The 14,980-nt window shown below is 54.5% G+C and overlaps 1 protein-coding gene across 1 annotated transcript in view; it reads right to left on the minus strand.

Annotated features, from left to right (window-relative positions):
• The window catches only part of LMF1 (lipase maturation factor 1), a 97,493-nt gene that overhangs the window by 24,432 nt on the left and 58,081 nt on the right, over positions 1 to 14,980 (minus strand). The window contains exon 4 of the mRNA XM_014542964.1: positions 11,437 to 11,502. Within this exon, the coding sequence (XP_014398450.1) occupies positions 11,437 to 11,502 (66 nt within the window). The remainder of the gene's footprint in view (positions 1 to 11,436; positions 11,503 to 14,980) is intronic.

Genomic DNA, 14,980 nt, shown 5'->3' on the forward strand with positions numbered 1-14,980 from the left:
GGGGCGGGGGTGGTGGGGGGGGGGGGTGTCTGCTCAGAGGCCTGCGCTTTCTGATCACAGATGCGCTACATGCCAGGTAGTGTCTGAGCCGCGTGAAAACCCCACGGTCCTAAAGTTGCAGATATTCTGGTGGTTAACAGCAGTTTCACGCAACACCAGAAAAAGCCATCAAAATTAGTTCCAAATGTTTCAGCTTTTTTTTTTTTTAAACAGCAGAGCTCTCTTTGGATACAGTACGTGTGTACGCACACGTGTGAATGTGCAAGCCTACCCCAAGGTGCCCATGGCCCCTGGACAGGAATGTGTGCCAGGCGCCCAGCGCCTGGGCCAAGGTGTGTCGGTGGGGCCAGAGGGACCACAGGTGAGCGTGCTCTTTTGCAGGCGGGGGGCTGGCTCCCTGCAGGAGCCCGTCAGGAGAGGGGACCCTGCTGCACAGGCTTGTTCTCTCTGGCAGCACCAGGAAGAAGGCTGGCACATGGTGACAGAACAACTCCTTGTTCCCCCAAGTCAGGGTGAGCCCCCCGGTTACATTTCAGGGCTCAATTTCAGAAAGTGGCCTGGCCATGGACCAACTCTCAGTGGCCACACAGGTAAGGGCAGCAGGCCGCTTGGCCCTGGTTTTCGCAGAGAGACAGTGGGTCCTGCTTACTTCGTTGTTGGTAAAAGGCCCTGCTTTTACCAATGATCCCAGCCAGGCAGGGAGAGTGAGTTTTGACAAGATTGCCGTGTCTTGCCCACAGCGAGGGGAGGCTGAAATGGGAGCCCCTCATTCACCCCAGCTTCCCCATGGGCTCCTGTCATCAACACAGCCTCCTTCGCCCACAGCCACCAGATATAGCAAGAAGGTAGAGGCCCAGGGCCCTCTGCACCCCCACCCACCCCACAAGCACAGGAGGGCGTGGTTAAAGCAGGCGGGATGGTATGACTGCACCCATGGCTACGTTAGCATTGTCACTGGCTCCAGGCTGAGCTGGCCCTGACCCACTTATCTGGGTGGAGTGGACACCCCAAGTCCCACCCATGGGGATGTGGCCAGCCCAGGTGTCAAGCGGCACAGATATGGGTCTGAGGACCTTTTCTTCTCACCGCCCTGGGCCCTAGTTGAAAAGGGCACCATGTTCCTAGGCTAGAGAGACTGGACTTTATAAATCCAGTTGGGGACTGGCCTGAGGGCAGGCATCGCCCACCTGAGGGCAGGGAGCTTCGCTGGCTGGGAGATGGGGCCACACACAAGGATTCGGGGGCCTGGGGCTGAGAGTGGCCCCAGCTGCCAGCCAGTAGGGAGACACATACTTTGAGCAGAAATGTCCCTGACAGTCCTGCTTGTCCCCTGAGTCCTGGAGACGCCCACAGGGCCAGCCATGAGCGCCACCCAGCTCAGTGCTGGGCCCAGAGGTGGAGGCCGGAAGTGCACAGGGCCCACCTGTCCATGCTGCCTGTGGGCCTTGTTTGTCTCTCCTGAGGTTTCTGCTATGCCCAGCCCCCAGCCCCGGCACCCAGGAGTGCCTGATACTCGGGTGAGCTGGAAGGCAAAGGCCCTCTCCCGCCGGTGGCAGGCACACAGGAGGGCTCGCTAAGCATGGCTCCCTGCTCACTTCGCCTGGCCCTGACTGCCCTCGGGTCCCCTGCACGGAGACCCCATGTCCCTCACCCTCAGAGCAGTCTGAGGGGGGACCGGCGAGCACAAAGGACTTGGCACCAGGTGTGCAGAAAGGCCGGCGGAGCTTATTTAAGCAGCCACATGGGGGACCTGTGTCGGGGCCTCCTCACTCCGTGTCCAGCTGGTGAGAACAAACAGCAGAGAAGCATCCGCGAGGGGAACAAACCAGCGACACGGGGAGAGAACGTGCTTCTGCGTGACCCCCAGAGCAGTCACGGCTGAGCATCCTGAAGCGGTTCCTCTCCAGGGGCCTGGGGCCTCTGCCTCCTGTGGGGGGTTCTGAAGGAGCCCGCGTGGAAGTTCCACGGGCGCCTCCCCGATAGGCAGCCCTGCTACTTGTACGGCCGTATAAAAATGAGAAAAATAAACAGTGCGCTTGTTGCTCGCTCCGAGCTGGGGAAGAAGCCAGACCCTTTACTGAGTGAGGCAGGAGGGGAGGCGCCTGCACACGCCCGTCTTCGGAGGGAACAGCAGCAGAGAAGCGGGGCGCCGGCGGCAGAGATCAGGCTTAACGACATCCCCTAAGTGTTTCCAAAAGAAATAAACAGCCTGGGTCTAAAAAGAGTAAATCACCGAGCAGTGCCCACGGCCCAGCAAACAGAACCTGCCACAGCAGAGTGGCTGCATGTCCTCACAGCCCCCGGGGCCACCTCCGGGCAGCACTCCTTACTTCCCACGAAGGCTCCACGGCCCATCCTGTCACTCGGGCAGGGCACCTGGGGCTCCCCAGTTGGGGCTCCAGTGCTTGTCATTTCCTGAACATAAATGCAGGTTCCATGTGAGCCCGGCCCTCGAGGAGTCGCATCACAGGGACGGACACTTCCCAGGCTGCATGTGTCACTGTGTGTCCTCATTGAAGCCCCGGTGGCCTCTGGGTCTGTGCCTCGGGAACCTGGACGGAAGAGTTGAATGCTGGCGAAGGGGGCACATCAGGTTTGAACAGGGGAAGGACATGACCCCATTTAATGAGCTGGGGCAGCTGCTGCACGTTCATGTTATTCAGATTTATGCGCCCTTTCTTAGCTCCCACAGGTGAGGTGCTGGAAGGAGAACATGCTCCATGGAAGGGCTGACCTGGGCGCGGTCGGGGGGGCTGGAGGACCAGGCGCTCCCCACTCCTGGGGGTATGGACTCGATCCTGGGAGCCCCAAGGCGGGCCCTGCGCCCTCAGCCCACATGGGGCTTCACTGCACCATGTAAATGAGAACAAATACGGTGACTGTGACATTCGCAGTCCCTGACAACATGGAATTCCTTGAAAGGAAGGCTCTATTTTCCCAGAGCCCTGCTCCCTGGGAGCACCACGTGCGGCTCCTTGTGTGGATTTATGACCTGCCAGGAGGCGGGTGTGCGGGCGGGACCTGCTCTGCGTGCTGACCCCTAAAGACACTGAGCCCTGCTGGTCTGGGCTGCACCACTGGGAGGGCCCAAGGCCTCCCTTCTCCTGCAAGCCCAGGACAGTTTTATTTCTGTTTGCACTGAGCTGGAAAAAAACCACCATGTCGTAAAATTTGGTTGTAAACCGTGGAAGTGGCGACTGGAGCATCACACCCCATAAAGCATGGGGAGGAGTGCCCAGCGCTCCTGTGACGGCCGCTGGCCACGCTCACTTACAGGGCGATGTGTCCCGAGCACAGCCCAGCCCCGGCGCAACACCCAAACCCTCGCAACATTTCACAAGAGGTTCCCCTAAAGAGACAGCTTTAAATAAGGAAACCAGGATGAAAATATGAAGAGTGATGAAAACCGTTTAGGGATTTAGAAGGTAACAAATCTTTGGGGAGAACAATGTCACTTCCTGTGGGGGACCAGTGCTCTCTCTGACACCCGCCTCCGCCCCTCAGTGAGAAGTCCAAGAAGAACAGAAATGTTTTTTTTCAGCCAGTTTCCCTTTTAGGGACCGTAAATCATGTGTCTGGGGTTTTAATGAGGAAGGGAACACACCACATGGGATTCCTGTCTGAAGAATGAGCTTCTTAAACCTGCGAGCTCCACTTGTTCCATTTTAACAGAACCCCTGTGGGTCGTACCCCTCCCACTGACCCAGGACCCCTGTCCCTTGCAGAGCCAGCAGACGAGGTTTCCCGGGTGGGGTGCCTCCCTCGGACACTGGAGGTGTTGATGTGTGTCTGTCTGTTGGTGGCTCCCCCATGGGAGGGGAAGGGGACATGCCATATACCTGTCAGGCGAGGGTCTTAGGAAAAAAAGGTAAGACCTACTATGGGTTCTCACATGCAGCTGGCAGCTGGCCCAGTGTTGGGGCTGAAGGCTTCTCCCCACAAGGCACAGCGGATGTGCCCAGTGTCCCCTTCTGCTCACCTTGTGAACGTGAGCCTCCCACAGCTGCTTCCCACCTCCCACCAAGGCGATGGGAATGGAAAGAAGAATTCGTTATAAATGTGGAGATAAATAGTACACAGGCCGGGACAACGGAAACACTGAAGGAGAGTGGACGATGTGCCGTCAGGATCGTTCATCGTGGTGGCTCCTCAAGAGCTGCCGTCCACCAGGCCCCAATGTACACACCCACCTGCCTCAGGGAAAGCCTGGGTCCCAGGAGATGACAGTGAGCAGCATCCTTAAGGCACGGAAACCCTGCTAGCCTCGCATTCCATTCCTCCGAAAGTCTCTTTCAAAACCTCGCGGGAAGAAAGCGGGAAGGACTCCTCACCTGCTCCCCTGCACACTGGAGGTGGAAGAAAGACCCGGGTCACGCCCAGGGCGGGGAGACCTGGGAACAGTCAGCATGTGGATAAGTGTGTGGGGTTACCTTTCTAATTTAACTGAATTCTTTAAAGAGGAAACTGACTATTTACACAAAAATAATAACATGGTACATGGCTTGTATAAAAGCAAACGTATGACAACACTAGCAAAAAGACGCAGGAGGGAAAAGTGGGAGAACATCACTGTCCAGTTCTTTTACTCTTTATGAACTAAGTCGAGTTATCACTTGAAGGCAAGCTGTGATGAATTAGAGATTTATACAATAAACCCTAAAACAGCCACAAAAAGTAAAACAACAAAGAGTTACAGCTAATAAGCCAAGATGGGAAATAAAAAGGAGTCATAAAAAAATCAACTAATCCAAAAGAAGCAGGAAAAGATGAAAAAAGAAATAAAGACTGAAACTTAATGATCACATTCAATGCAAATGATCTAAATATGCAATTAAAAGGCAGAATTTGTCAGACTTAATCAAGAAACAAGACCCAACTACATGCTGCCCATAAAAGACACACTTCAAATATGAAGACACATGTAGCTTCAAAGTTAAAGCTTGGAAAATGCATACCATGCGGACACTCGTCAAAAGGAAACAAGAGTCACTATATGAACATCAGGCAAAGAAACGTCAGAGCAAGTAATACCATCAGGAATACAAGGTCATTTCATAACAGGGCGAGCTCATCAGGAGTTCACACTCTCCAACATTGAAGCACCTATAACAGGCTTCCAAACACACAAAGCAGAAACGAATAGAAGTGCAAGTAGAAATAGACAAATCCACCATCCCAGCCAGAGGTTTTAATCCCCCGTCTTAACACCTGATAGGACAAATAGACAAAAAGCAAGTGAGGATACAGAAGACCTGAAAAACACTACGGACCAACTTGAATTAATGAACCTTATAGGACACAGAACGCACACTCCTTTTTGGGCTCGCATGGAACATTCACTAAGATAGACCATATTCTGGGCCACAAAACAAGTCTGAATAAATTAAAGATTCAAGTCACATTCTGTATATTCTCTGACAATAAAGGAATTATATTAGATATCAATTACAGAAAGATGGCTGGAAAATTCTCACATCTGTAAACTCAGCTACACACTCTAGCCTTCATGGATTTTACATTCCAGTGTCTAGTATGTCACCCAATTCACAGGACAACCCTGAAGTTGTTATCAATTTAAAGTTAGGGAAACAGACTATGACCAGTTAGGTAACTTGCTCAGGAAGCACCCACTCACAAGTCAGAGTGGGTGCCCCGAGAGGGCAGGAGCACAGCATTCAAACTTGGACCTGGGTTCAAGTTTGGATGCTACCATTCTGGAGCTCTCTGCTCTAACAGCAATGGCCATCGCTGACCCCGAGGCTGCACCCTCACCTTTCATGGTCTAGGCCTTGGTCTGGTGTTCCCAGGGCATGGCCCCCCCCCGCCCAAAACCCCCCTGAGGTCAGTCACCCAGCCAGGCCAGGTCCCCCTGCCAGCCCTGACATTACTTAAGCCCAACACCTCTCCCCCTCTCCAGTCCCCAATACACACATAAAACATCCTCTTCTTACAAGATCAATAAAACTGCCAGTGGACAAAGCAAATAAGCCACAACTCCCAACCTACTGGCGGTAACTCAGTCACAGCTTCTAGCAAGTTAACATTTACAGCTTTCACGGTCATGTCAACCTTGATTCAAATTATTTCCAGATTGGTAGGCCCCTGTATGTAAGGGTGCTTGGTGATCCCCATCCAATTACGGTACAAAACAGCTGGTAGCCCAGGTCCCAGGGTGGCAATCAAAAGCAGGACCCACTGGCCTGAGACGCAGACAGAAGCCACCGTGCTGGAGCGGGTCTGCAGCGCAGGGGGACGGAGGCTGTGCTGCGCTGTGCAGGGGATCAGCAAGGCAGCCGACTGTGCCCGCTCATGGCTGTGGCCAGGGCTCGGGGACCGTGAAACACACTGGTCACAGGTGGCTGGGCTGGACCAGTGTTCGCAGGTGGATTACTGCAGCTCACCCAGAGGCTGAGTCAGCATTTAGTGAGCAGCCTTCCTTGACAACGTCCATTACCAGGAGGGCAACTGGCCGCCTGGGAGGTGGGGAGGGCGCTGGAAGGGACTGGAGAATCCCACTGGCACTGCCGGCCTGGGCAGCAGGGCCTGTCCATGGGGCTCAGCCCACAGTGCTCACCCCCAGGAGCACCTTGGCATGGCTGCCAAGGTCTCTGCCACGGGAAGGAGTGCCTGGCCTGTCCCGGGGTCAGTGTGCTGAGAATGACCACAGCTTGTGGAGGGATGAACAGTGTCCAGGGCCAGGGAGCCACAGCAACCCCGTCCTGAGCTGAGAGATCCTGGGACGAGGCCGTTTCCCACCTTGTCACATGTGGAGACAGGACCTAGACAGGCAGTGACCTTCCTGATCTCGAGAAAGAGGAAAAGCTTCTCCCAGAATGGCCAGCAGGAGGTGCCCTCACACTCACGTCCCGGAGAGCAGAGTCGCAGGAAGTGTGTCTCAAGCAACTCGCAGGGGTTCAGCGGACCCTCAGGGGTGAGCATCGTGGGCCGCCCATGTGCACCTGGAGGAGTGGCAGGAGGGAGCACACCCAGTCACAAGGTCCCCGTCTAGTTGCACATGAAGGTTCTGCTCCAACAGCTCGGCTCCGGATGGATCCTGGAGGTGCCTGTGAGTCAGCGGTTCCTACTGTGGGCTTGAAACTCTAGCTTCAAAACTCATCTGACGTGACACAAAGGCCTCTGTTATGTGCTGTGAGGCTGTGGGACTTTACAAATAATAGGAGTGGAACGTGAATTATATTCCTGGATTAAAGGTCAGCTCTGCATGCAGGACTCTGGAGTAAAACAAGTGTAAACTTGTTTGGACTCATTCATGTACTCCTGGGGGTGGGGGAGAAACAGAGAAAGAAGATCTGCACCGGCTCAAGCACAGAGGGAGTCAGAGGGGCTGCAGGCGGGACCCACATGGGTGGAGGGACCCAGTGAGGCTAGGACACCTCTGACAGCTCAGCGACCTGTGAATCACCAAGCTGTAAGGTGAAGGCTATTTATGTGAGTGATATGTCCAATACAAAGGAATTTAAGGAATACACTTGTGTAATCAAAGTATACCAAAGTTAAAATGTTCACATTTGATTAATCTGTATTGTGGACACTGAGACAGAAGATACCCACTAAAAAGGGCTCCTGGTGGCTAACGGGGCTGAAATAAAACAAAAAGAACAAGCCATTTCCATGTAGGGGTCTCTCATGCAAGCTGCACTTCATGGAGAAACCTGCACTGAATTGCCTGCCTGCAGGGTGTATCTGCCATCTGAGCCAGCCCTTTTTTTCAACCAATAGGACTGAGGCTTTCCCTCTCCAATAGCTGTGCCGCTCCGACCAACCAGAGAGGCTCTATCCTGACCAATCAGGACAGTGCCTTTTGGACCAATCAAACTGTGAAGATTTAGAGTCTTCATTTGCATGAGGACAGACCAATCAGGGATCAGGGGCTGGGACTTCTGCCTATATAAGCCAGCTCCCCTCTGCCTTTGGGAGTGCAATTCACCTTTCCACCCAAGACTGGGAATTGTGATTCCTTGGCTGAGCTAAAATACCGAAGAGGTCTCGCCAGAATAGAGTGGAGCACACCAGTGCAGGCCAGAGCAGACTGGTCCCGAATGGGGCAGACCACAGCAGAGGGGCGCAGACCAGTGTAGCATAAAGCAGACCAGTATGGAGCAGAGCGGTCTAGCCAGAGAGGCGCCTGGCCCGGGGCGGTCTCACAGCCATGCTGTTTTCACAGCTCTGCTGCATCACACTGAACAAAGTTTCCTTCTTCATCACACCCCAAATTGGAGATTCCGGTTGGCACTGAACTGGCACCAACGACCCTCAGCTGACATTAGAGAGCAGAGTGGTACACAGAAATGCAAGCTTGCCGCTAAGAGCATTTTCTTGCTGTTCCAAGGGGAATGCTGCATATTTTAAAGGTAATTGGATAAGACATAAAACTGCTAGCAGGTAAGCTGTGTCTGTTTTTCTCCCTTTCCTTTAGCGTCTGAAGCCGAGGTGCGCCTGTGGGCATTTCCTGTGGATGGTTTCACGGGCGTTGGAGCAGAGCCCGTCAGTTTGTGGGTGGAGGCTTTCAGAACGTTATTCTTCCCTGGATGTGCTCAGTGACACTGGCTTTGTGTGAGTGCAGGCATGGCCATCACCAGACCTGCAGGCACTGCGCTCAGCGGTGGAGCATCACATGGAGGCTGCCTGCCTTTTCTCTTGCTGGACTGACGGTTTGCGCTTGAAGACGTTTGCCCTGTGTTGCTTCCGATTCGACTGGCTGAACTCACCAACAACCACCTCTTAGTTACCAGTAGATGGGAAGACAAGGGGCTGAGTAGGCACATGGGACCATTTGGGCCAAAGCTGCATGGCAGGGGAGGGTCTGTCCTACCCAACAGTGTGCAGCTGGACCTGAGCAATGAAGCGGATGGCAATGCTGCTCATCTCGCTCCCTGTGCTGCTGAAAGACCTCAGGCACAAGTGTCACCAGGCTCCTGCCAAGTGCTCCAGGTGTCTAGACACAAGGGGCAGGGACGGTGTATCCCTGACCCTGACGCCTTGTCCAGCTGATGAGGGTGTAGAAAACAGCACAAGGACCTCGGGCCTCACACAGAAATCCCGTTATGAGATGAGCCTACCCAAGAGGCAGGAGGGCAGGGTGTCGGCACATTCTCCCACCAGCCCTCCACTCACTGGCTGGGTCTGGGTGAGTGGAGCTCAGTGTCCACTTCGTCGCAGGGTCGGGATGCTGGGGGGAATTCACATGCCAGGACTCAGCTCTGTGCCCTCCTGATGTCCTGACCGTCACCAGGCCTCACTGTGGTAGCCCCATGCAAAAGGGCATCCCTAGTAACAGCCAAGTTCAAGGTGAAATAGAAATAATGATGAGAGGGGAGAGAAGCCTGAGCTCTGTCATACTGGGAGCCCCTCCCTGTTGCCCAGGCTTCTCCTGACCCCCACTGGCTTGGCAGACTCCCCCAGAGGGTCCCTCTGTGAGGCCTCTGCCAGTGGAGCCATGACAGTGAATGAGGTGCCCTCTCTCCATTACCCGGGCCCCACCACTACCTGGGGCCCTGCTGCCCCTGGCCAGGGACTGGAGGAGTCATGTCGCAGAGGACAGGCCACGTGGCCCACCATCCTTGTCCCAGGGGCACAGATAATGCAAAGGGATGAATCGAATGGCCTGCAGTCAGCACACAGCATGGCCTGGCTCCTAAGGAGACGTCAGTCAGTATCCTCACTCCAATCCACCGTACAAAGCGGGTGTTGAAACAAGCTTTGCTGAGGAAAGGCTCTGCAGCTACAGAGAGCGATGGGGTTCAGTCCCTCCAAAGGGCCTGCCTTGGATGCCATGGGCCGATTCCTTGTGACGGCAGCACTGAGCTCCCAGGGCCTCGGAGCACTGCTCGGTTCAGCCCTGGATCCCAGGGGATCGTTGGCCATCACATTCCTGGTTCCTGATGAGCCTCAACTTAGCCTGTCCTAGAACGTCGATTCCAAGTGGCCCTGGCCTCACACACACCAATGCCATGCCTGCTGGCAGCCTGTCCTAAGACTTAGTTCACGAGCCAGCGCTATGGTGGCCACATTCCCGCTGCCTGCCCCAGTGCCAGGCAGGCCCTGGTGTGTGCCAACTCCATGCCCTTGTGGGGACGCTCACCCATCCCTACCCTCCACTCGCCACAGCTCCTTCCAATGTCCTAACACAGGAGTCCTAGAGCTGCCTCCATCCTGGCCAGAGAGCTGCAGGCTCAGCGAGCACGGGCATTCGCATCCGGGGACTGACAGGCGCTGCCTGTTTACCGTGCCCTGATGCCCTTCATGGGGACACACAGCAGGCCAGTGCTGACAAGGTGGCTGAGGGGCTGTGGACAGGCCCAGGACAGAGCAGGAGGCCCGTGGCCCAGTCCATGGGGTCCCACGCTCCCGCCTGCCAAGCCGGAAGCATTTCATTGCTGGCATTTTGGAAAGGGCAGCTCTAGGACCAAGGGTGGGCCGCAGGGGTCCTTGAACAGGAGGGGAGGACATTCCGAGACAAGTCAGGTGGGACATGGGCTGATCTCCAGACCCTAAAGATAAAGCCTGACTTCTTAAATGCAGCACACAGAGGATGACCCTGCCCGGGCTGCTTAATCGCTAACACACACAGGCATAGCAGTGAGGGGGCGGTACCCCAGGACTCAGAGGTGACTTCCAGGACTGAACACACTTGGGACTGAAAGCCACAGAAGGCATAAGATGGCCTACAAGCCGCCTTTCAGAAGAAGAGCAGATAAAAACCACTCTCCTGTATTTGAGCCACAAGCAATGAGCAGGGAACAGGGCGACAGCATTCTATCTGACGGGCGGTGCTCTAGGCGTGTCAAGGCTTTCACTGCCAATAAAAGCAACACGAGCCCAACGTGAGAACGGGCACCCGACAGGCATGCATTCTGTGTGCGAATGAGCCAACATTACTGAGACGACGAAGGACACTTCAATGCCAAATGCCCTCGAATTAATTCATAAGGAAAGGTGACCCCAGCCCCCCACCGAACAGGCTAGCAGTCAGCAGAGACAGGGATGTCTGGAGGGGCTCTGACCAGGGCCTGGTCCAGGGATCGGGGACTCTGCCCAAAGCCCTGGGCCAAGGTAGAGAGGGGGCTTGAGGGGTCTGAACACAGGACTGGAGCCTGTCCCTGGGGGAGCCGGGACACCCCTGTACCCACATCCACTGAGGTTGGGAGCTCGGTATAGGGCAGAAAGGGCCAGCTCAGCCTCTAGGAGGGAGGGAGCCCAGCCTGACACCCAGGGCCTGGGAAGGCTGTGGACAGCAGCAGAGGGACTCGCTGCCCCAAACCAGAATGAACAACCAGGCCCAGAACCACGGTGGCCAGACGCCCCACTCTGCCAGCCTCAGCAAGTGGGACACTCTGCCCCAAGAGAAGGGAAGCAGAGAGGGCTCCCACACGAGCTGGAGTCTGCGCCATCACATCACGGGTCACCGCTGCTCACCTCGTAGTGGAAGTCCATGCAGGTGAGGTCTCGCCAGCACTGGTCCCCCCGGATCTTGATCAGGCCCTGCCAAGGCAAGAAGGAGAAAGAACAGCGTGAGCCACTGCCCCAGAACGGCAAGGAGCCCTCGGGACGGGGAGTGCCCGCCGGGGAAGAGCCCGCGCTGAAAGGAACATGTGCCGGTACCCCTGAAGGGATGTGAGGGTAAGACTTAAAGCAAGTTTCACAAAGGCTTCAATGACGAAAAGTCAGCAACTGCTACAGGGAAAAAGAAACACTGCTTCCTTGTTATAACCGGCTTCCTTCTGCACTTGCTTTAAAACTTAGTTTTTAGACTGTGAGCATCATCACAGCAATGCAAGTGTGAGGCTTTAAAATTGGACAACTTTGCAAAGCTACACACACACACACCGTACTTATACTTATAGATGCCTAGGAGGATGTCAAAGGGACGTCGCACTTGCTACAGTGACACACCACGCAGCAGCTCAGGTGGGCTGGACGAAACCTCCACCCGTCTCCTCGAATGGGCACTGCTGTTTCAAGGCACTCAGGACCCTGCCCGTGCGCAGGCCCGGGTGCCTCCAGGGAGCCGCTTTGCCGCCTGGTCCCCTGGGAAAGTGGCTGCAGGGAGAGGGGACTCTGCTGACCAGCCTGTGGGCGAGCTTCCGGGCGCTGCCAGCCGCCCCGGCATAGCTGGCTGCCCCGCAACCCTGCGCAGCTTCCAGGACGCCATGCGGAGTCCACATCGTGGCTGGTCTGCAGTCACCAGGAGGACAGTCAGCTCACATGCCTGTCAGATGCAGCCCCACTTTCTCCACAGGACTCCTTCGAAAGTCAGAAACCAACTGTTCCCCTACCAGGAATAAAAACTCTGCTTGAGATGCAGAGATTCAGTTCCAATTTCTGTCTCTTACGTAATAGCCGGATTAGAAGGGGAGAAAGACACTGCACCAATAAAGAAACAACCCGAATGCAGCTCAGTTTTCTCTTGTGTCGGTGGTTTCTGCAGCTATGACTACCCGAGTTTCATCCATCCACCCATGCACCCACCCATCCACCATGCACCCACCCATCCACCATGCACCCACCCATCCATCCATGCACCCACCCATCCACCATGCACCCATCCATCCATCCATGCACCCACCCAGGTTGTCCGGGATAGTATTCCTCATTAAAGACAAATGATCATGAACTTTAAAATACATATATTTTTTATTGATTTCAGAGAGGAAGGGAGAGGGAGAGAGAGATAGAAACATCAATGATGAGAGAGAATCATTGATCAATTGCCTTCTGCACGCCCCCCACTGGGGATCGAGACCACAACCCAAGCATGTACCCTGACTGGGAATCGAACCGTGACTTCCCAGTTCATAACTTGACGCTCAATCACTGAGCCACACCAGTCGGGCTGATCATGAACTTTAAAAAAAATATTTCTGTATTGATTTCAGAGAGGAAGGAAGGGAGAGAGAGATAGAAACATCAATGATGAGAATCATTGATCGGCTGCCTCCTGCATGCCCCCTACTGGGGATCAAGCCCACAACCCGGGCTTGTGCCCTGACGGGGAATCCAACTGTGACCTCAACCACTCATAGGTCAACGCTTAACCATTGAGCCACACTGGTTGGGCTGATCATGAACTTTAATCACGTCTGTGAAACACTGTTGCTGCAACAATGAGATTAGGGTTTGACTGAATGACTAGGGGTGATGGCTAAAACTGGCTGACACATAAAACTAACCTCTGTGCCTGGGGAAGACTTTGGGGAGGCTGAGGGCTCTGAGCCAGAGACAAGAATGTAAGCTGATGGCTCCTCTGGTGGCCATGCAGCCAGCAAGGCAGAATGACTGTTCCGGATGTGGGATGTGTCCAATTCCAGGCATGTGGAGCCCACAGGATGGGCTGAGGGGTTGGAGCAGGTGTGGGGTGGGGGCAGCTAAGACCTCTGGCCGGGACCCCTGGTGGGCGGCACGAACTCAGCAACACCCTAAGGAGGAAAAACGTGGAGTGACGTGTGGCGGCCACACGGCTTCTACAGTGAAACGGAATGACAGAGCTTCGCGGTGTGCGTGGGCTGGACTGAGACACCTGGGTGCCCCTAACCGGGGTTTACAATGCACTCCACAGGGACTGCAGTACTCAACGCTCCCAGCTCCACTGAGACCCAAAGGCTACTCTGAAGTTGGTTCTGGAGGAGCCACTTCTGCTTCCTCAGCCACCTTGCTGGGACTTCACACCTCGCGGGGCGGAGCCCGCCTGGCCCGCAGCCACCGGCTGCTCCCAACGCCACCAGCTGCGGCACCTTCGTGGAGCTGTGCTCCAAGGATAAAGACTTCTGAATGCATCACTTTGAAAAGTAGAGTCACCTCTTTCTGGAAACTGGGTTTGCTTAGACCACAAAGTGCCAGAGAGACACCTCGTTTGAATTTGGCCACACACAGTTACGTTGTGTGAAAACAGACGACCCAGATCTGAGCGAGCCCGTCTGCCTATGGGAGAGCTGCTGCTTTCTGATGAAACGCACCCCTTGTTCCATGGAAAACCCCAGCCGCACGGTCACACGAGGCTCCCCGTGAGCACGGCTCCACTCCCCGCATCCTTTCAGAATCCGAGGGTGAATCTTTGGAGATTCAAACCAGCGAAGAAGAAAAAAAACAAAATAATTAAAATGTCATTCAAACTCTAAGCTGATATGAGACACTTAAAAATCTGAGACATCCTTTCAGGAGTGGAAGGTAATTATATTCCTCCCCATCTACTGACTTCTCCCTACAATGCAGATGTCAGATTTTCCACAGATTTTTTTTCTTCCAGAATAAGTGTCAAAGGAACAAAGCCTTCTTTGAGACGTTTTCAGGCCAAAATTAATTCTGGGAAGAAAAAAAACCCCCCACAAAAAACGGCACAGATAGGCCACTAACAAGGCAGACTCAAAGAGAGGCGAGTGACCCACAGCTGCCCATACGACCCCTGCTCTCTGCTCGGGGATGGGAGAGCGCCAGGATGCTGGAACATTCCGCGTGGCTGAGAAAGCCCTAGGCCAGTGATGGCGAACCTTTTGAGCTCGGTGTGTCAGCATTTTGAAAAACCCTAACTTAACTCTGGTGCCATGTCACATATAGAAATTTTTTGATATTTGCAACCATAGTAAAACAAAGTTTATATTTTTGATATTTATTTTATATATTTAAATGCCATTTAACAAAGAAAAATCAACCAAAAAAATGAGTTTGCGTGTCACCTCTGACACGCGTGTCATAGGTTCGCCATCACTGCCCTAGGCCTTACGGGCACTGGTGGGAGGCAGGAGCCTGTGGGATGCAGATGGGCTCCTCTCTGCAGCTCCAGGGTCTGAGCACACTTATCTTCAAAACTCCTATTTGGAAATGGGAGGTTCCAGGGCCTCACACCAGATTTCTGTAAAGCTGCACAAGTCCTGCACTCTGGCCGGGGCGGGGGGTGGGGGCGCTTTGCAGGCCTGCGGCGAGCGAGGGGAGGCACCCCCTTTCATCAGGGCACCTGTACCTCCCT

Source organism: Myotis brandtii, unplaced genomic scaffold (genome assembly GCF_000412655.1).
Source record: "Myotis brandtii unplaced genomic scaffold, ASM41265v1 scaffold317, whole genome shotgun sequence".
Taxonomy (NCBI): domain Eukaryota; kingdom Metazoa; phylum Chordata; class Mammalia; order Chiroptera; family Vespertilionidae; genus Myotis; species Myotis brandtii.